The 23,395-nt window shown below is 40.3% G+C and overlaps 1 protein-coding gene across 1 annotated transcript; it reads right to left on the bottom strand.

Annotated features, from left to right (window-relative positions):
* Positions 1-7,470: 7,470 nt before the first annotated feature.
* On the bottom strand, positions 7,471-23,151 carry LOC101464676 (protein mono-ADP-ribosyltransferase PARP14). Its single transcript, XM_076881707.1, has 14 exons — positions 22,912-23,151; positions 22,694-22,818; positions 19,505-21,019; positions 19,184-19,420; positions 18,722-18,946; positions 18,517-18,571; positions 18,209-18,355; positions 17,468-17,530; positions 17,207-17,383; positions 16,833-17,009; positions 16,107-16,721; positions 14,901-15,037; positions 10,026-10,206; positions 7,471-9,583 (listed from the first exon to the last, which is right to left on the bottom strand). Exons 1-14 carry the CDS (start codon positions 23,081-23,083, stop codon positions 9,291-9,293), a joined length of 4,119 nt encoding a protein of 1,372 aa, XP_076737822.1. The 5' UTR covers positions 23,084-23,151; the 3' UTR covers positions 7,471-9,290.
* Between the last annotated feature and the right edge of the window lie 244 nt (positions 23,152-23,395).

Here is a 23,395-nt window from a genome sequence, read left to right as displayed (position 1 = left end):
AGGGTTTTTTATCGGTTTTCAGCGTTATTTTGTTATCGTTTTTATCGTTAACTCGGTTTTCCTTGGTCTTTTCACGTGTGTTATGAATAAATCTTCCTTTTTTCGGTACCGGTACTAGTTTTACTTTGTTGTATTTATCCGCGACACCTTAAAGTCCGTGAAAATGGGCATAAACCGGTCCGTGGCGCAAAAAAGGTTGGGGACCGCTGCTCTAAATCATATTTATGTCTTAATATGGTTTTGAGAAAGACATTTTACCAGTAATTATGTGAGGTCTGACATTAACTCAAGCTCGAACTGTTTTCATATTTTCATCTGAAAACATCACACTAAAATCTACAGATATGACTTTTACTAAGAAGGAGGTAAATAAGCTCAGGAGATTTGTGGCAGTGACTGATTCATGTGATGAGGTCCTTTATGGACAGATGTCATGCCATGAACAATAGCATACATTACATTGATTCTTTAAACAATGGAGAAGAAGCATCAGTTTGTGAAGATCATATTGCTGAACAAATTATATAAACATCTTAGATTTTTCTTTCTCAAATAGTTTATTGTAAGAACAAACACAGTATATCTAAAAAATCACCGGGCAAAAAAGCATTACTGATTTAATACATTTTAAAAACACTTTTAAAATTTCGTAAAGCTACAGCTACTAAACAAAGTCAAAATTCCTTGTTATTAACTGCTGAGGAAATTACACATCTTTCATTTTAGTATTAAACACTGCATTTATATTTGTGATCCTATAAATCACCAAATGTTTTAATTTTCACATGAATGTCTGTTTACAGTTACAGATTTTGTCTTGATCCCCAACAGTGATCTTCCACATTCTCACATGTAGTTTCAAGCAGTAATCTAGAAATATCTAAAGCTCAGAACCAAATCTTTAGTGTCCAACTGAAGTTACCATAAAATTAAAGTTAGCTTAGTTTATTGTGCATTAAGAAATAATTACATGGTTTTTCAACATATGGTTAGAATAACATTATTGAAACGGTCATATTTTACGTGTAAATTGAGAGAAAGTGACCACACATAAATTATATGTTGAACTTTCTCGAAATCAGTTCTGTGCCTCTTTAAATATGTCCTTCCCATTCAGCAGCCCCGCCTATTAAGGGGTGGGAAAATCCACCTCTTCTATTTTCATCTCACGCTGCTCAATAAGAGGCCTGGACCTGTATCGATTATCGGCACTGGAGCTGTGAGTACAATCAGAACTGTGAAAACTAAATTGGTGAGCGTGTTTGCCACTAAATTTGCCCTGGATGTAGATGCAGAAACTCTTGCTCTGTATTTGAGAGAGAAACTTAAAAGAGATGTGACCTGTTAAAAAATTGCTAGTAAACGTAGCAGGTTCAGCTCTTTCAAGGTTACTGCTGAATGTAATGATGTGGGTGAAAAGTACAATCCTGAACTCTGGCCTGAAGGGGCTCTGGTCCGGCGTTTTTATGAACCTCGTAAGCCCGGTACGGTGGTGCCAAGCTCAGTGGATCCAGCAGGGGAGATAACTGCGCCTTTTGGTACCAACGTATCAACATGAAGATGTCTATTCGGGTATTATCTTACAACTGTCGTGGTCTACGTTTGGGACAGAGTGCAGGGGACAAAGCTCGACGGATTGTTGTGGACAGTCTGCTTGCAGAATGTGACATTTTATGCTTGCAGGAGACATGGTTGTCCAAACAGGACCTGGGAAAACTTAACTGTCTAAATGCAAGTTTTTTGGGAGTGGGGGAATCAACAACTGATCTCAGCACAGCTATAGTCAGAGGCAGAATACCTGGAGGGGTTGCTGTGCTTTGGGACAAAAAAATAGACCCTGTGATAAAGCCCATTAGACTGGATGTAGACTGGTGTATTGGTATACAATATACACAGAACAATAGTAGTTTTATCATTCTTAATATTTATACTCCCTATGAATCTTGTCAAAATGAGCAAGAATACCTCAGTAGGCTGGCTTTTATTAATGCATTTATTCAAGACAATGATACTTACAGCATATATGTTTTGGGTGATTTTAATGCTGATCTCACAGACAGCAGTTCTCAGTTTGCTGACCACTTAACTCATTTTTGTCAAGTTAATAATCTTATCTTGTCTACCAACGTGTTACTGCCTGCAGATAGCTATACATACATAAGTGAAGCCTGACATAGTACATCATGGCTGGACCACTGTATCTGTACAGCTGATGGACATGCAGCTTTAGCAAACATGACTATTAGGTATGAGGTAACTGTGTCAGATCATATACCTTTTGGTTTTACTGTGAATGTGGAACAAATGCCAGCAACAACTGGAAACAATACTGCTAATATTGCTACCAGTGTAAAATTAGACTGGTCAGCTTGTAGTGAAGATGATTTCTTAGCTTATCATAGTAATACCGATATACATCTGAACAACATTTCTTTGCCGAAAGAAGCTATTTTGTGCAAGGATGTCAACTGTAAGAATGCTGTGCATAAACATTTACTCTGCTCCATGTATGATGATATAGTGACTGCTCTGCATGAAAGTGGTACACTGCTTGATAAACAATATAAGCATAAGAAACCTAACATCAGACCTGGCTGGAAAGAACATGTATCCATGTACCATGATGAAGCTCGCATAGCTTATAAATGTTGGGCCATGGCTGGAAGACCTAAACAAGGCCCAGAATTTGAACAGAAAAAATGTGCGAATGCCAGATATAAGTACGCTGTTCGCTTTATAACTAAAAATGAGCAAATGCTAAGAGCAGATTCTTTGGCCAGGAAAATGCTGTGTAATAATACGGCAGATTTTTGGAAAGAGGTGAAAGCTCTTAATAACTGTAAACCATCTCTACCATCAACTGTTGAAGGTGTTTCTGGGGCAGATAACATTGCAGCATTATGGAGACAGCATTACAGTGCGTTGTTTAACTGTATAAAAAGTGATCCATATGAGGACAATCTTGACATGAGTAATGACACAATAAGTGTAAGGACACATGAAGTATATGAAGCCATTCATAGGTTGTCTGATAATAAATCCTCTGGTTTGGATCACATCACTGCAGAACATTTAAAACATGCTAGTGTAAGGCTAGCTCCTCTTTTAGCACTCTGTTTCACTGGGTTTATGATTCATGGCATATTACCAGACTCAATGCTGTGTATTTTACTGGTACCAGTTATGAAAGACAAAGCTGCAAAAGTGAGCTGTTTGGATAATTACAGGCCGATTGCACTAGCCAGTATTTTATCTAAGGTGTTAGAAAGAATCTTGTTTGACAGAGTTAGTGTGTTCATCTCTTCTCTGGATAATCAGTTTGGCTTTAAACCAAAGCACGGCACTGACATGTGCATATATGCACTCAAGGAAATAGTCAGGTTGTATAGGGCTAAAAATTCATCTGTCCTCATGTGTTTCATTGATGCCTCTAAGGCTTTTGATCGAGTGAACCACAGAAAACTTTTTGATAAATTGAAGACACGGGGAGTTCCTCAATACATCGTGAGGATTCTCTCTTACTGGTACGCTCATCAGAACATGCAGGTTAAATGGGGAAGCAGTATTTCTGCCCCCTTTGGTGTCAGCAATGGTGTCAGACAGGGTGGGATTTTGTCTCCAATTTTATTTAATTTATATGTCGATGATTTGTCCATACAGCTGAGAGCCTGTAACACTGGGTGTATATTAGGTAAAGCACTGATAAATCATCTTATGTATGCAGATGACCTGGTTGTTTTTAGTCCAAGCAGTGCTGGGTTACAGGATCTTCTTAATGTCTGTACTGAATATGGTGTGCAATATGACATTGAGTACAATGCTGCTAAAAGTGCTGTTTTGATATGTAGAACCAAGCAGGATAAACAGCTAAATTTCCCTTTGTTTAAACTGGCACAAAAAACTCTTGAAGTTCATAAAAAGGTGAAATACCTCGGTCACTTTATTACTGAGCAAATGAATGATGATGATGACATATACAGACAACGATGTAAGCTCTATGTGCAGGCAAATACTATTGCACGTAGGGCTGCTCGATTATGGCAAAAATGATAATCACGATTATTTTCACTGAAATTGAGATCACGATTATTTGACGATATTTATTTAACCCTTTAAGACCTACTATAGAACCAAGTCCACCAGAGCTTATATTATTTTTTTACATGCTGTAGTGCCATTTGTGGGAGCATTTCAAGTTGCTATACATCAATACAACTGTTATAGCCCATATTTTAATAATATGTATGCATTAAGTCCATAGTAATTACATAAATTGCAAAAAAGTGCAATAAACTACAAAAAAAATTGAAAATCGCTTTTGTTTTGTTTACATATATTTCTACTTGGAGAAATTTAAGAGGTTTATCCCTCAAAACTTTAAATACAATAAAGTTGCAAAAAATAGTTTCCCACCACAGGAAATTTATTTTGAGTGTCTTCATAGTTTTATTTTGGAGATACAGCAATTTTTATATACTGCAGGAAAAACAAAAAACAATCCTATGATGCAAATTTGCAAAGAAAACAGCATGTGCATCATTTCACTGTGGGAAGTGTTACGAACAGCTGATAGGAACGGCAAAGCGTGTTTCTGGAATATTATGTTTTTGTTCCTGCAAGCGCTTTTTATGCAATTTTTGCAAAGCTATATGTGGAACGAAACCGTGACCGAGGACAAGCTGATGGCATCAGATGTAAGTACAACTCCTCCGGTTTCATATGCAAAACAAATTATTGCGCTAGCTTACACGGTTCAGGTTCTACAGGGATTTAAAAATAGTTACACAAAACGGAGCGTGCTGCTCTGACCGGCTTTAAAGGGTTAACAATGACTTTAAAAAAATAATATAAAATAGTGTGCAACACCACTGAAGTTTTTTTTTTTAAACTCTCTTTTCAACCAACGGCAGTCACTCTCCAAATAACTTCTGCTTAGCTTTCCGAGCTTCCCTCGGGTCCTCTTAATCAGCGGTCTCCAACCTTTTTTGCGCCACGGACCGGTTTATGCCCGACAATATTTTCACGGACCGGCCTTTAAGGTGTCGCGGATAAATGAGGGAGGGGCTAATAATCGGCTCAGTCATTTTTAATGATCGTTGAAAGCCCAGATCGTAATCGTGATTAAAATTCGATTAATTGAGCAGCCCTAATTGCACGCAAATTCAGCTTTTGTTCACTTCCAGTTAAAGTGGCTTTGTTTAAAGCGTATTGCACACCGCTATATACTGCCCCCTTGTGGTCATCCTACAAACAATGTAGCATGCAGAAGCTGCATGTTGCATATAATGATGCGATGAGAATCCTTTGCAGGATACCTAGAAGTGGTAGTGCCAGTCAGATGTTTGTAGCTGTGGGTGTCTGGACTTTTAAAGCACTTTTAAGAAAGTTAATGTTCAGTTTTAGAGAACGACTGGATGGTTCGAGTAACAGTATAATTTTAGCACTTACAGATCCGACAGTGAGTGGTTCCCGTTACTCATCCAGTCTCAGAAAGCACTGGTTAAAGTGTTTGTGTATTTATTGATTTATTTTAAGTAATTGTGTTTTATGTATATTATGGTTTTATATTTTTACAAATGCTTTATATACTTATTTATATACATATATATATTTAATGGTATACCTTGTGTTGTGTGTGTGTGTGTGTGGGGGGGGGGAGTTGTGTGTGTGTGTGTGTGTTTCTTGTCTTGTTTTTATGGACATGTAGTCTGCCAATAAAGATTGAATTGAATTGAAAGTAAGGACCCAGACTGCGCTGTGGCAGAAGCAGTTACACAAAGTAAAACTTGTGCTATCATGAGAAACCACTTTTCTTTGAATTTACGTTCAGGAATTTAAGCACAGAGACTTTTGAAGGTGGATTTATTTGCTGTTTAATGTTGTGTAGTTGAGCAGCTAATTATCCATTTTTTCCTACAGAGTGACTATTTGATTGGCTGCTCAGCCATGTGCTGTGACTGGTTGAATAGTTAATGGTGGAAGAGAGGAAAAACAGACACACTGTGGAAGAGCCAGAAATTCTAATTAACAATTAAATACACAGTAGTTTATAAACACACAGAGAGTGAAAAACATGATTGAAAAAGAAACATAAAGTGCATCATGGGAAGGATTGAGGAGTCATCTGCACTAAACATATGCTTTATCAAAAATGGAAGTTTTAAGCCTAATTTAATCTTAACCCACACTACTTTTAAATATCCTAAGAACCAAAAGTAAGCCTGCAGTCTGAGAGCAAAGTGCTCTGTTGGGGTGATACAGTATTATGAGGTCTTTAACATAAGACGGGGCCTGACTGTTCAGAACACTGATGGTAAATCGGTGTTGAAAATGTATTAGCTGTATAGGAAATATTCCCCATGATGAAGCACTAACAGAAGATTATGAGGTAATCTGGATAAGCCTTATGTTAGAGTGGATTGTTAAATGTTGTCATTTTTATGCTTACCATCCATCTCTACATTGTTTAACTGTGGGATGAAAGGAATTCTACTGTCCTTCCCCCCAGATTCTCGAGGTTCTAGGTGGGGGGCTGTAGTCTTTTATTACAGACACATCCTTTTGCTTTTTGATGTAAGCTTCCTGCGTTTAAGACCCTTTGGTCAGCAGGAGGTCTGACTGACACACACACACACACACACACACACACACACACACACACACACACACACACACACACACATTCTTACAGAAGTCATAACGTTCATCAGGCTGATTGGTGCAAGGCAGAGGCACCTTTATGCTGCTGCTGCCCTGAGTGTAAATACCATTGATGACTTACAAACACTGTCTGAGAACCATCAGCACCTGGTTTTGAATACCCAGGGCTGGACGAGTAGCTGGCATTTATAGCAAAGTAGGTCTGACCATATGCAGTTACTGAAAACAGAAAATAAAAGAGAGACATTTAAAATTTTGGAATTACCAGACATGTACAGTATTTTCCGCACTATGAGGCTCACTTGAAATCCTTAGATTTTTTCAAAAAGCAACAGTGCACCTTATAATCGCCTTATGTATGAATTCTGGTTGTGCTTACTGACCTCAAACCGATTTTATGTGGTACACGGCGCTTAAAAAACTGTCAAAAAATGTTTTAGTACGACTTTAGTAAGCTACAAAGCCGCACGCCACTTGATGGATTGTCAGAGCATTACAGCTACCGTAGGCAGGTGCCTCACGGAGTAATCTGGGTCCTAAATTCAGTCCTCTTCAGGACCCAAAGTCAAATGACAATGTGACATTTTCTAACCCCCTATCTTCTACCACTGATAGTGTTCTACAGTCCAGAACAGTCCATTTTGCAAGAGAATTTGTGAGTTTGTTCGGTGTTGACTTACTAATTTTGGTCCTGAAGCCAGTCATTTCATCAAGTTTGGGCTGCCGACACCTTTAGTTGGTACTCAAACTGGAACTGCTAGCACTAATAGCTCCCACAGTTTCTGTGCTCGCTGCAACATGTTTTCAGAGTCAAAGTCAAAGTAAACTTTATTGTCATCTCTGCTATATACAGTACACTATATAGAGAACTGGAGGCGACGAGGCTCCAGTTCCATTCAGTGCAAAAGAATAGCAATAAATATAGAGAGAGTAAGAATAAATATACACTTTCAGACTGAGGTAAGAGGAGTAAATACACACTTTGAAGTAAAAAAGGTTAATAATATTCTAAAATTTACATTACATCTGCATTTAGATAGTAACATAAGGTTAAAGTGCTTGTATGCAAACTCCTTTTTGCACAGTTTGCACAAAACCACACTTTTATCAAGGCTTCCGCCTGCCATTCTTTTGAAATTAAATTTGCCTTTGACCAGTCCTAGCAACGCGCTTTACTCTGATTCTGGGGGTGTCCAAAACCATGGGCTGCATCCTCCTGAGGACGCATTTGTAGGCCAATTACGTCACAGCCAGGTGACGAAGGCTGTCCAAAACCATAGACTCCTCCAAATGCAGCAGACAAATGCATCCTCCTTTTCCCCAGATTTGGAGGATGAGTCTGGTGTATCCGTCGTGGCCCACCATATCCCAGAATTCATAGCGCGGCCCAGCCCAGCTACTTAGTTTCAATATTACTCTTATTACACTTTCTGGGTCACCAAATAAACTTTTAATATATTTTCAGGCGAGAATGTAGCTGTGTAATCTTCAAATATCTGCTCGGTTTATCAAGACATCGCATATTTGCAAAAGTGCTCCGACGTTGTTGGAGACGTCTGTTACCCACCAGCTCGATAGCCAGCCGGGAGCTCGAGGGTCACTAGAGCCGTCGAGAACGGCACATCATTTTCAGATCACCGCAGTCTTTCGCTACTCAGGTAAAACGTAATATATAAGTCACTTAGATTACCTAAAAATGTTACTGTTTGGCTTTTTCAGTGTTTTATTTGTTTGTGAGTAAATCGGTTTGGCTGAGATTAAAGTTATTAGATTAGATTAGATTAAATAAAACTTTATTAATCCCTCGGGTGGGTTCCTCCTTAGTTTTCACACAGCTGAAACGAAGAAAACTGAATAAACAGAAGTGTGAGATGGTCAAGAATTTACTCCAGTGCCCTGTTATATTTTAGATAGCAAGGACCAGACGGCTGAGTTTATTAAACTCCACCGAGACAGCAGTGACGCAAATCTGAAGGCTAGACCATCCAATTTCACAGCCGTTTACTTCCGGCCTACCCGACCTTCTAAAGACCCGGCCCACATAGACCGCAATGGCCGGGTCCTCGGGAGGATGCAGCCTATGGTTTTGGGCACGCCATCTTTGTAGCTCTGATGTGTGCATCAGTGTAATCGGTATACCAGGAAATTGTGCATTGACAAAATTTCTTGTTTGATTGGAATGCAAAGTGCGTTTAAATGCGTTATTTTTTTTTTCAAATTAATTAATCGCAATTAACAAGGAACTGACCTGCCAGCCCATTGTTCCTTCATTGGTGGTAGTTTCAGTCATTATGCAAATGCACTGTTTATAAGGGTTGGGGAAACCTGCAGTCAGCTGAGACTGAAGAAGTCACTTGGATGCGTGACGAAACGTTTCTCCCACTAAAAATGCTACATCCAAATGAACAGAATCAACTTTTTGGGATTTACTTACTTGGATGATTGAGATGTTTGCATAATGCGACCAAAATTCAATTAAAATTATACAGTTTCTATTTTCTGGGTCCTTTACAAATGTAACTTTTCCACACACTTCCAGTTACTACATAAATCTTTATGTAGTTAGAAATATAACTTTAATATTGTTCTTTTTGGACCTTCATATTTCCACAGTAGAAAATACTTTTCCCTTAATCTCCTTTGAATGTGATGAGGTAGTCGGGGTATGCTTGGTTGTCATGGAACACAATATACATGGCAGGGTTATCAATTTTGTCCACTGCGCTATCGAAGCGGTTGTGAGGCTGCTGGCTGTTTCGGAGTGGAAGCACCTTCATGGTAGCTTGGCCCTGAGTGAAGACGCCTGTGAGGACTCGGGCGACGAACATTAACCGAGAACCATCAGCAGCTGGCTTGGAGTAGGTGGGCTGGGCTGAGTAGCTGGCGTTTACAGCAAAGTAGGTCCCATGACCGTATGCAGTTGCTGAATGTAGGAAGAAAAAAAAGGAATTAGTAATAGGTTATCATATGAGGCGACTTTTGTTGTGATTTGGCGCTATATAAATAAAATTGAATTGAATTGATTTGAATTGATAAAACATGGTGACTTCCAACATATATTACGTAAGTATTGTAAGTCTTGCATTTAATATCCTAAAAGTCCTGTTTGTGTCTATAAATGATGGTTAAATACAACCACATTCAAGACCATAAAATACTTGAAGCAGTCTGCAAATGATCAATCTGTCACCATGTAATGGTGGACCAATATAGACACAATGTCAGAGTGATCAGAGCGGTAAAGACTTACATGTATATGTAAAACCTTGGTGTATAGGAGGTAATAATTTCTAAGACAAAGTCAACATTAGTGATTCGTTTTGAAGCAACAGAAAAATGTTGTCTTGTTCAGTAACAATTATCACCGTTTTGTCCAGCAAAACTCCTGTTGAATCCAGTTGTCATGATGGAGTGGCAGTTTTCCTGGGTCGTCCCGTGGTACAGAGGTTTCTCCGCTGCTCCTCCCTCGTGTGCGTTCTTATCAGAAATGTGCTTCTTCTGGGCTTCATAGGCGCGCCGCAGGTGAACGTTCTGCAAACGTTCAATCTGACAAGAGAGACCGAAGCCAAAGGATCAAAGAGATGCCAAACAAAGCAGTGTGGATATTAATTACATCTGATGGCTTAGTTCATGTCTTTATGGTGGTAACCATAAACTGAGGCATGTGTTTCAGGTATGAGAAGTTTAGATTACAGCAGTTAATAATTAATGACTTTCGTACTGCAAAACTAAAAACTTTAGAAACTTAAAAATTAAAAACACTTTAGAAACATGATATTTCTCAGGTAGGGAGTTTGAATTTTTCATAGCATTTCTGAGCAAATATATTGACATCGGTTCAATGGACCACAGAGATATGGTGGCCGGAAACTGCAAATATCCAACATAGATAGATAAATTGATTGATAAAATAAAATATAATGTATTTATTTTTTTAATGTGGCAATTAATTTGTTGACAGAATGTGACTGATTTCTGTTTTCTTTAATTTCCTGTATTTCTCTTTTTTCATTTTGATTTTAATATATAAATTTACTAAATTAATTAATTAAATCCAATCATGTTTTACGTGTGGACACAAAAGGATCAAAATCACTTTTATTGTTTTTATGTGCAGGTACACTGGTATAGACCCTGCGAGTTAAATTCTTGTGTGCAAGCTTCACAAGCAACAGATGTGTGCAAAATACAATAGCATAAGAACAAAGAGAATTATAAGAATGGGAATCTGAGAATTATAAGAATAAATATATGTACAAATATAAGAATGTATGCGCATTACTCAATATGTATACCAAATATGTATGTATACATATATGTGTGTGTGTGTCTGTGTGTGTGTGTATACATATATATAAAATTAAATAAAGTAAAATATACAAAATTTACAGAGGTTAGTAGGAAATTCAAATTCAAATTTTATTTGTCACGTACACAGTCATACACAGTACGATATGTAGTGAAATGCTTGGACAACTGCTCGTGACCTAAAGAGAACAAAAAAGGAAAAGGCTATGAATAAGATAGGAAATAAATATGAAAAATTAAAAAGGGTAAATTTAACTAGGAAGGAATAAAATATAAATTAAGGTTAAAAATGAAATAACTGTACAACACAAATTAGAATGAAGGGTAAATTTAACTGGGAAGAATAAGATAAAATATATAAATTAAAGTTGAAAATAAAATAACTGTACAACAAAATACACAATATAGAACTATATAAGAATGTATGAAGAAATCTAAATATAAATAAATAAATATATACACAATAACAGCAGCTGTACAAGTATTAACCGGAAATGAAGAATATAGTGACCAGTGTTGTGCAAAAACAAAGTCCAGAAAGTCCAGTGTGTGTGTAAGAACTGTATGTGTGGGTCAGTACTGTGTGGTGGTGTGATTGAGAGACCGTATCGCCTGCGGGAAGAAGCTCCTCCTCAGTCTCTCTGTGTTGGTCTTCAGGGAGCGGAATCTCTTTCCTGACCTCAGCAGAGAGAACAGTCTGTTGTTGGGATGGCTGAGGTCCTTCACGATCTTCCTGGCCTTGGTCCAGCACCGCCTGCTGTAGATTGAGTGCAGGTCAGGGAGCTCGGAGCAGATGGTGCGCTCAGCTGACCGCACAACCCTCTGTAGAGCTCGTCTGTCCTGCATGGTGCTGTTCCCGAACCAGGTTAAGATGTTTCCCGCCAGGATGCTCTCTATGGTGCACGAGTAAAAGTTCCTGAGCACCTTGGAGGGCAGTTGGAAGTCTCTCAAGCGTCTGAGGTGGTAGAGACGCTGTCGGGCCTTTTTCACCACGGTGTTGATGTGACAGGACCATGACAGGTCCTGCGTGATGTGAACTCCGAGGTATTTGAAGCTGTCCACTCTCTCCACTGGGCACTCGTTGATGACGGGGGTCTGGTAGTTCCTCTCCTGCTTAGTGCTGAAGTCCACTATCAGCTCCTTTGTCTTACTGACGTTTAGAAGGAGGTTGTTCCTCTGGCACCAGTTCTCCAGATTCCTAATCTCCTTCAGGTAGGCCGTCTCGTTGTTATCAGAGATCAGGCCCACCACGACGGTGTCGTCAGCAAACTTGATGATGGTGGTGGAGCTGATAGTGGCCACACAGTCATATGTGTACAAAGAGTACAGCAGGGGGCTCAGAACACACCCCTGGGGGGCTCCAGTGCTGAGAGTGGTGGAGGCTGAGACATGTCCGCCCATCCTTACTGCCTGTGGTCTGCCAGTTAGGAAGTTGGAGATCCACTGACACATAGATGAGCTGAGTCCCAGATGCTCCAGCTTGGTGGTGAGTGTGGAGGGAATTATGGTGTTAAATGCAGAGCTGTAGTCTATGAAGAGCATTTTAACATAATTCCCCCTTCTAGTGTCCAAGTGAGTGAGTGATGTGTGGAGGAGATGAGAGATGGCATCGTCTGTGGAACGATTTGGACGGTAAGCGAACTGTAGTGGGTCCAGTGTGTCTGGTAGTGAAGAAATGATGAAGTCTCTGACCAGGCGTTCAAAGCACTTCATCACTACTGAGGTGAGGGCTACAGGGCGATAGTCATTGAGAGAAGCAGGGTGGGGTTTCTTCGGGACAGGAACAATGATGGACTCTTTGAAGCATGTGGGGATCACCGACTGAGATAAAGAGATGTTGAATATCTCAGTGAACACAGGAGCTAGCTGGTATGCGCAGTCTCTTAGGATACGACCTGGGATGCCGTCTGGTCCTGCTGCTTTCCTGGTGTTCACTCTCTTGAAGGCTCTCCTTACTTCATGCTCGGAGATGACGAGCACGTTTCCGGTGCTGGCAGTATCTTCCTGTCTGCAGCCGTTAGCGCCGCTAACACTAGCAGAGACCTTAGCTGCAGCCTCGAAGCGAGCATAGAAAGTGTTCAGCTCGTCTGCCAGAGTCACGGCCGCGTTCGTCATACCGGTTGTTGGTGCTTTATAGTCCGTTATTGTCCTTAGTCCCCGCCACAGGCTCCTAGAGTCACTCTGTTGGAGTTGTGACTCTAGTTTCCTCCCGTAGCGCTGCTTCGCCTCTTTCACTGCCCTCCGCACGTTATATGACGCGGCTTTGTACGGGTCCATGTCCCCCGTCATGAGTCCCGTGTTGTAGGCAGCGGTGCGGGATCTCAGAGCGTCGCGGATGGTTTTATCCACCCACGGCTTCTGGTTGGGAAACGTTGTGATAGTCTTTGTCTCCACGGTATCATCCGCTAGTTTCCTGATGAATCCCACAACCGCTTCCGTAAACACGTTGACGTCATCGTCGGAGCTGTTTCTGAACATGCCCCAGTCTGCGTCATCGAGTGCGTCCTGTAACGCGGCCACCGATTGATCCGTCCAGCGCGCGACCTTCCTCTGAACCGGAACTTCCTGTTTCAGCCTTTGTTTGTATTTTGGCATGAGGAAGATGGCGGCGTGATCAGATTTGCCAAACGGGGGACGGGATTGTGCCTTGTAGCCGTCCTTGACCGTAGTGTAGCAGTGGTCCAGTGTCCTTTCACCCCTGGTGGGGCAGGTGATGTGTTGATAAAAGTTCGGCGCTGCGCGTTTGAGGTTGGCGCTATTAAAGTCCCCCGTCACAATAAGCGCAGCGTCCCGGTGTTGTGTCTGGTGCTGTGTGAGTGCCTCATGCAGCTCGCATAAGGCGGTGACCGTGTCCGCTTGTGGTGGAATATAAACGGCACTTACAATGACCGATGTAAATTCCCGAGGTAGATAAAAAGGACGACACATGATGGACAGTAGTTCCAGATTTGGTGTGCAGGAGCGTGTGAGAGGAACAACGTTCGCACTGTTGCACCAGTTGTTGTTCACCATTAAACACACGCCGCCTCCCCTTGACTTCCCCGAGTCCCGTGTCCTGTCCATGCGGTGAACCGAGAAGAACTCGGCCGGCTGGATGGCGTGGTCCGGCACCGCTGGGTTCAGCCATGTCTCGGTGAAGCAGAGGAGATTGCAGTCCCGAATGTCTCTCTGGAACTTTATCCTGGCCCTGAGGTCGTCAAGCTTGTTCTCCAGTGACTGGACGTTGGCGAGCAGGATGCTAGGCAGAGGTGTGCGGTGTGCACGAGCTCTCAGCCTGTTCCTGACGCCGGCTCGCTTCCCTCTAGGCCGCCGCCGCTTCCCTTTGTTCTCCCTCGAGATCTCACTCGGCCAGCTCGGATCCGGAGTTAAAAACTTCGAATTGTGAGTACATTGTATACCAATAGAAACAAGAGTGTCACTGTCATACCTAATGTACCCAATGGTGATGATTTTGCCGATTTAGAAACGCTGAAAACTAACTTAAAAAACAAAGACAAAGAAAAAGTGGTCGGAGCAGTCGTGACGGCAGCCGACCTCACCGGCGCCATCTTTATTTGAGAGCAGGTATGTGATGATGCTGCAGTTGCCCCGGGTTACAGGACATTCTTTCTTCATATAGGAAAAAGAAATTTCAATGGAAAAATATTTTTACCATTTTTAGATTAAAAAAAAAGAAATACCTTTTTGTTACACCTTTTATATTACCAAAAAATGTAAATAATGACCACATGCGCTGCTGATATAAAGTCTGGTGCACTTAATACAATCCCTGAATGTTAACATGTATCATGATAGCTGACCAGTTAAGCAGACCACATTACAGTCAGTAATGCTCACCAGTTTGCACTGTAATGCCACAATCAACTTTTTCAGCTTGTATGCATGTACTTGTGTATATATGTACTTGTACTTGTGCAGGAAAAGCCACCCACCTTCATCACAGTTTTGGGGACAGTTCGTTTGAAAGCCTCCTTCACTGTGTGATACTCTGCAGAAGAAGTCTCCAGAGAAACCACCTTCATAGTCTCATTGGCAGCCATGGGGTCCCAGTACAGAGGGAAAGTAAAGTCTGAAAAAGACAACATGTTTGTTATATTTTATTAAGTCAGGTAATGTAGTATACACAAGAGAAGACACAGAAGAAACTGTTTTGTTTTGTTGTTGTTGTTTTTTTTTTTGTAGGATGGCGCATGAAAAGAACAAAAACAGAACTTGTAAGTTTAGGCTTAGACACAGGGTTTTGGCTTCTGTGGGACACTTAAGTATTTCTCTAACTGTGTATTCTTGTTTGTCCTTGTTTTTTTCTCCTGTTCCAAAGTTTTTTCGGTTCATTCTGTGTTTTGGTTTTGGCATTGGACTTAGCTTAGCTCCTTAGTCTTTTGAATTTCCTGTTTTCTGTGACTTTAGTGCTTGCTTTCTTTAACTGATGATAAGTTTGTTAAAGCCCTTTTCTATTCCGATTCTGTTCCTTCAGCTGTGTCTCTATGTTTATCTTCTGTCTCTCTGTCACACTTTCATGTTGTGAGTCTGTCATCTTTTACTTCCTGTTTTACTTTGGTGGTATTTCGTCTCTTGCGCTTCGTGTCCAGTTCTTTCCTCTGTCTCATCAATCTTCCCTTGCCCTTTGTTGTGTTCTCTCTCAGCTCTTTTCCTCTGTGCCTTGTGTTTTCTAAGAAGTTGAAAAAGTATTTTTTCTCCTCTGTTTCTTTGTATTTTTAAGAGCTTAGCAATAAAGCTGTCATTGACTTTTACACATTGCATAGATGTTTTAAAATTGGGATTTGGTTCAGTCCAGCCACATATCAGTCTTAACACTGTTTGCTATATTGGTGCCCTTCTGACACCAATCTAACACTGCTTTGCAATGCAATTTGAAATCAGCAGATAAGGAGAGACTTTAATATTTCTGATATTGAAATTTTGACATTTCCTGTTTCAAAACTGTTTACTGTTACTGTCATTCCTCATAGTGACTTTTGCAACTATTTTTACAAGTACATTTTTTAATACTTTTTTAGTAGAATTATTTCTTTCAAAACCTTAACATTTGTTTATTGAAGTTTATATTACTCTCAAGCATCAAACTCCAGTATCAGTCTGGCTCATTTTTGTAACATCTCTGAGAACTATCTACTCACCTGGAAGATTCTCAAGTCGTTTCAGCTTTGTCGTCTGTCTGCTCAGTGGTCGTGTGGCCACCATTGCCTGTACATCAACCTCCCATATAAGTCCCTGTGCATCTGTTATTCCTTCTGTTAATTCGTTTTTTTCCAATTGGTGATTAGCTGATTTGGGAAGTCTTTCCCAGTTACCATTATTTGCCAGGATGCACCAAACCACTTTGTTGTAAACATCCTCCTCCTCCCTCACTCTCACCTCTCTAGTGAGGGTCATGTACTGACACTGACTCATTTTCTGCATCACCCAGGTGACCCCGTCTTTTAGCCCGCTCACTGTTAGGGCGCCAGACTGATCAGTTTGCATGAATAGACCTTCAGACTCCACCAGATCCTTCAGCTCCATCATGTCATCCCGGTTGAGGAGTTCCAGTTCCTCCTTTGAGAAGGTTTTACTGGAGCACTGCGTCTGATATTGATGCTTCAACTTTTCCATGGCATCGTCAATGTCCGTTCTGGAAAGACCCAGAAATGTGAAGACAGACTGCTGACTTGTGGAGCTGATTTGGAGACTGCTGAGGTATGCACTCACACTAGGAGCAGACTGTTGTTGCTGTTGTTGTTCTTGAAATGACACTGGAAGGTGGATCAAACAAATAAGTAAAATAATTTTTAATCTGCTTTTATTTTAAAAATCACTACACTAAATAACCACACAAAATGGCACTTTGTGAATATTTCTGTCACCTCTGTTGATGACAGCTGGGGAATACATCTGCATCGCTTCCTCTTTAAAAGCCAAGAAGACATCGATCTTAATCAGGACGAGGCGGATATCGGTGAGGCTGTTCATAGATGATGTAGAAGACTTGATCCCTTGAAGAATAGTTCCTGCCACAACAGCAGGGTCCAACTCACCAGCACCTGGAAAAACACCACTTGCATTTAGGGGTGTGTGTGTGTGTGTGTGTGTGTGTGTGTGTGTGTGTGTGTGTGTGTGTGTGTGTGTGTGTGTGTGTGTGTGTGTGTGTGTGTGTGTGTGTGTGTGTGTGTGTGTGTGTGTGTGTGTGTGTGTGTGTGTGGCACAATAAATTCTTAGAATGCCAAAAAAAAATACTTACCAGCACAAATGGCCGGAATTGCCACAGAGCTGTATTTATACCATTCACAATAGTAAATGATATCACACACAAGTTGTTCAATAAGGGCTTCATCTCTTTGTCCACATACATGAAAAATAGCTTTACAGGGGAAGTTTCCAGACTGGGTCACATAAATTTCTCCTCGGTCCACTTTTGCTGCACAGAAAGTGACACAGGAAGCATGAGTGAGAGTCAGATAAGTAAGATAAGAAGATAAATAGCTGCTTCTCTTTTTCTCACCTGCTTTCAGTTCAGTTTCCACCTGTGGTCCAGCTACAGTTAAGATGTCTTTGCATACCCCATCTTAGAAGGAGAAGAAAAAGAATAAAAAATTAATGAATACATAAATCTGGACCTAGTAACAACCTTAGATGTATTTTTTACATTAGTTTCATTGCAATCATTCAAATAGCTGTGGACAAATCTCAATCAATTTCAACTACTCTAAGACAGATGCATGCAGTGTAATATCAGACATTCTACCCATTTGATTTCTTAGTTTTGATTCCTCTGACAGTGACTCAAGCCACATGATCTGTTTCTATTTCACAATCAATCTACAAGTATTTATAGGAAATGCTGCTGAATTTGCCTGATCCGCACTTGGACAAAAAATGTGAAACTACAACCATGATAGGTACGAGATATAAAATACAAAATGTAAACTAGTAGTTAGTTTTGCAGCCACATGCACATTAAATGTAAAGTATAAGTAACTGACTAATTACTTACATTGTGGGACCATGACTACTTGTGCTCATTTCATGATGTGCCAGTTCATAAGTATATGCCAAATGAAAACTTCAATCTTCAAAGATTACATTCAAATATACATCCCCATTTCTGAGCAAATATTCATAAATAGCTGTCTGCCTTTGGCATCCATAGAGAGCTATGCTACCATTGTGGTTAAAAATAACTTTACAGTTACAGGGTGAACATCCTGCTCACTACGCCTTCCTGCCTTTGTGTTTCACCTACCAAGGTTAAAATTTTGGAAGTCTGTTGTGTTCACCACAGCATCTGTAGTCTCATTAGTGATGTCACCAAACACCACATGTAGTTTAACTCCTCTTTCCAGTATCATGACGATGTCATCTAGGTCACTGGTGAGGGACCTGAAGATTGCTGAGATGAAGAACACCACACATTAGATTTTGTCTGAAATTTATTCTGATACTGAGGGTGCTGATGAATATGGTAAAATATGACACTGGCTGAATGGTTTTTATCTGCTCACTATTCATTAATGTCACATACTGAAGACAGTATGAGTAGTGCTAGTTTACCTTGGCCTCCCTGGTTCATATTTAAGCTGAGCTGTTTGTAGACATCGTGGTAGCACTGTAGATAAAAACACAGAATAACACGATAAAGAATTGATGCATGGTCAGAACAGCCCTGTTTTTGTTTTTAAAAGTGCTTTATAAATTAAGTGATATAGTATGATATGCATGTTACATGTCAGATCAGGACATATTGATTGACACTGACCGCCTCAGAATCAGGGTAGCCAGGTTTAATCACAATGTGGATGTTTGTAAGAGATCCAGAAGATGCAGATAATCCAAACTGCTGAATGATGTCGGTCAACACTTGAATAGCTTCTCTCAGCGGGTATTGTAAAACAATTCCTGGCCCAATGATTGGAATGGCCACTGAACCCAAATTCAGCTGTGCACAAAGCTCCAGACACCTCTTCAGACCGTTACCAAGAGCCTGCAAATCAAAAGTTATATATTTTTAAACTATGTTACAGTTAGATTTCATTCTATAAGTTTGTGCCATATAACATCAAGTTATTCCAAACTACTATACACAGACTATACACAGAAATGGTACTTTATTTAATTTCATGAAACTTTACCAATCCCAAAGGAAATTCATTCATGTACTTCTAAAGGTAAATGAATTTGATCTTTTCCATCACTATAAGTATTATGTCCTCAATTTTACCTGAACACTCTTTCCTCTTACTCCGTCCCAAGGCAAGCACTCAATGAAGAAAATCCTGGAGCAGCCCAGAGATGGAGGTGCATCAACCAGCTGAACATCACCAGGGGCGAGGGCACAACTGGCTAAGACTGAATCAAACTTTAACTTTAATATATTCCCAGCTTTGGCCAACAAACTGTTGCCAATATTTGTAGAAGTCAGCTGCTTGTTGAGCATGGGGACCACCAGAACATCCACCTGCAGAAATAATATTGAATAACATGAATGTTGATATTTTATTTTGGGATTATGGGAAATAGAATTGAATGGAAATAATCAAACCTGTTCATTTTCTAAACTGCTGAGTTTGATCTTCAGGTTTGTTCTGTTGATTGCAGAGTTTCCAACTGTGCTGTACATGCTGCTGCTGTAGCTGAGAGATCTAGGTGTATCACTGAGTCTGCTGGTGTTTCGTGGTCTTTGCACGTTTGGGGTGGCTGCAGTTTGCTTCTCTCGGATAATGACGTGACAGGAACCCTCTATCAGCTCTTTAGTCACTTTACCCTCTTCCTGGAAGTACTGCTGAGCCCCTGGTCCATCTAGAGTCAAAGTGTCTACTACAACACTGTCTAGAGTTGATGTTAGGGCCTCCTTGGCCTCCTGAACATGACATCGAGGACCAGACACAAACACACAAGGATTTGGAAAATGTGAGGCTTGTAAGGTCACCTTGGTCTGCTTCATGCCAATCAAGTCTAAGATTTTATCAAAACAGTAGACAGTGTCATGATGAAGCAGATTGATGGTTTCTTGAGTTGAAACTTGATTCAACTGGAAGTCATGAAGAACTTCATTGAGCTTGGCCACATTTTCACTGTAGCCCACCAGTCGGACTTTGGTTGTTGAGGTTCCCCTGGCGCCTGGCATGTAGCTGATGTCCACTCTGAACTCTCTACTGTTTGCCTCGTTCTTGGCTTTCGTCAGAATTTCTTTCAACCTGTTGAGATCTATTGCACCCTGCAGCTGTACAGTGGTCACTTTAAGGTCTCTCATTACTGCTGCCTCGGCCTCATTCAGAGCATCAGAGGACAAACTGGACAGAACCAGATCTGCACCCACCTCAAAGAAAACAGGGTTTCTGAGCCTTTGCTGGAAGCGAGTTTGGTATTTTGGGATGGCATCACTGGTCTTCATGAAGGTTAGCAGAGCTGTAGGGAACTTAACGCTCTTCTCCTTTATGTTCTTAATCAGTTCAACCAGTTTTGCAGCTCCTGACTGCACCTCTTTGTCAGGGCCCTCCAAAGTGATCATGGCACTACCTCTGATGATTGCAACCTCTGGACAATTAGCACGCATTTCTCGATTGAACTCTTCTTCTATGAGCTTGAAGTTCTTCTCCACAATCGGCATTTCCTTTTTGGTGGGTAGGCTTTTTTCCAGAACTGCAATCTTCTCCTTCATGGCATCAACCTCTCCCACAACCACAGCATAGCCACTCTCTGTGTAAACTTTGATATCATCTGTCTTAAAGGCCGAGTCCTGCAGTACCATTTCCATCTGTTTTGGCTCAAGTACATGAAAACAGTTGTAGGTCTCGGTGAGCTGCACGAAGACCTGATCCACTTGATACTCCCATTTCTCTGCAGCACCACCAAAACCTCCTCCTGGACCCTTGTCAACCTCCCCTCTAACCAAAACCTCCTCTTCATCAAAATTTAGCTCCACTGTGCAGCCGATTGACGACAGTTGTTTTTCAAAAAATGTATATGCTTTACAGTTGTCTCTCAGGAAAAACATCAGGAAAACATCTATCCTGAAAGTCTTCTCAAGACCCTTTATGTTTGGGTTTGTTGAGGTCTAAAAGACGGAAAGAAATCAAACAAATCTGTGAGTTTATGCTATAAGATATGCTACTTATTGTGTACGTATTGTGTATTGTGTACCACATAGGTCTGGGCAGTAAGTCAAAAATGAATCATAACCCTCTTTCAAAACCTCTAATTGACGTTATCTTTGCCATGTCATGTATTTTATTTCTTTTCTCTTTACACTTATTAATACTTCACCTATTATGTACTATCTCTGCTATGTCCAGTCTGTGGCATGACAACCATCATAGAGGAAACTTGAAACGCCGAGCCCAATGCCCAATTGACTTTAGTAAACACAACATCAATCAAAAAGAAGAAAACTATGAGAAAATACCAAAAATATCTCAGCTTTAGTGGTTCAGCATATTTACAGCACAAACCTAGTTTGTGTGTCATTGCGTTCAATTAATCATGATTTTTATTTAAAGTCATATCGCACAGCCCTAGCACCTCAACATCCATCCAACATCCAAACACCATTTTAATCACCACCTCTTAAAAAAAGACAAGTATAAGTATTTGTTTCCTAAATAAACTCGTTTCACAAAAAACTGGATTTCACAGCAGTTGCCAGTGGTACAGATTCATACAGTCCTATGTAGATAAAACAGATTGACATTAACATTAACATTTCTGTTAATATGTTTTTGTTTTTCTTTGTTATGTCTGACTATGACACTGTCTTATAACAGAAATACACCACAACCCTGTTTCTAAAACAATTAGGCTATTGTGTACAATGTAAATGAAAGCAGAATGAAATAATTTGTGAATCATTTAAAACATGATGTTTTTTGTTTTGTTTTGTTTTTTATCTGTGTGCTAGTTTAGTGGCCAGACTGCTTCGAGCTGATAGGAAAGAAAAAGTAACTCAAATGACAACTCATTACAATCAAAAACTAACAGCAAAGATATAAAGCAGTACTGAAGTCTTACTTGGTACTATCAAGGTGAAAGTAAAGTGTCCCATGAGTGTATCACCATCTTGCTTGTTGTCACCCATGTTCTGAAAAGCATTATCTTTGATGGTATGGAGGTGGAGTGACATACATGGCATGGGTTACTTACTTGTCTACAAAGGCTTTAATGCAAAAGCATGCGGTGCTATCCACATGATGTATTTTTCAGGGAAGGGCTTGATTTTTTAAACACTAAACTACACTTATATTTTAAACTTTGTATCAAAAGCAAGACTCATAAGTTAAAGAAGCCTGAGAACTGTCAGCCACTGAAAACATCTGAGGCATAATAATAACGATGAATAACAAAGATGGCACAGCAAAAGTGGAGCAAACATATACTTCCAAAACTAAAGTGGCTGGTGTGTCTATTGCCCAAATGTTGTAAGAAGAGGAAGTGATACATCACTGATATTCTTCTAAAACAACAAACACATTCTGTAAATTTGTCCTTGACATCGAATTTAATGATCGTGTAGTTTTTAAAAGAGAGAGTTTTACTATTTAGAATGTATTCTTTGCAGTACTTGCAATGTGTTTTAACTATTTTACAATCATCTGTTTTTGTCAATATTGTCCTCAGCGGTCCAACTTTCCCTGGAGGCTAACTCCTCTAAAACTGGTTTCGCAACATTATCCGGCTCTGACGCTGAGTTTTTACTGTAACCAAAAGTCATGTTTGAAAGAGCAGTAAACTGTACCAGTGATTGGCTTGGCGATGGCTGGTCAGAGGTCTGTTGCGAATTTGTCCTGCTCACGGTCAGCCGCACTTCTCCACTCGGAAGAGTGATGGTGTGAAACTTCCTCTGCAAAACTCTCTCTTGATCTGTAAAACATCCATAAACAGAGTCACTGAAACAGCCTGCAATTAAACACAAATCCCCCCAAAAAATATTTTACAAATAATCGACTGTCCTACCGTCTTTTTCCTTGAAACAGATTTTATAAACGCTTCCTCCGAGTTTTTCTACATTACCGCAGTCGCCACCCCCGGAGTCTCGCCTTTTCTGAAAGTATCTCCTCACTTTCTCCTTCTCTCTGTCTGTAAAGTCAGCGGCTTCAAAAAACAGTGGATACTGATATTCATCCATTTTATCTGCAATTCTACACTAACATGAGAACTTTCAGCCCGTCTAAAACTTGGTTGTACCGCTCTGTGAGTGCCTGTTTTTGTTTCACTTTCACTTTTCAAGTATCGCATCCTCATACTTAAACTCATACACCCAGCAATGCAAAAAGTCCGCATTTAATTTTCAGGGGCTTTTCAGCTACCTACCTACTCTGCAGGTACTTTACAAGGTGTTTCAGCTGTCAGAGTATAACTCTAAATCATATTTATGTCTTAATATGGTTTTGAGAAAGACATTTTACCAGTAATTATGTGAGCTCTGTCATTAACTCAA

This window comes from Maylandia zebra, linkage group LG3, assembly GCF_041146795.1.
Source record: "Maylandia zebra isolate NMK-2024a linkage group LG3, Mzebra_GT3a, whole genome shotgun sequence".
Classification (NCBI taxonomy): domain Eukaryota; kingdom Metazoa; phylum Chordata; class Actinopteri; order Cichliformes; family Cichlidae; genus Maylandia; species Maylandia zebra.
This window is presented reverse-complemented; position numbering and strand designations above follow the sequence as displayed.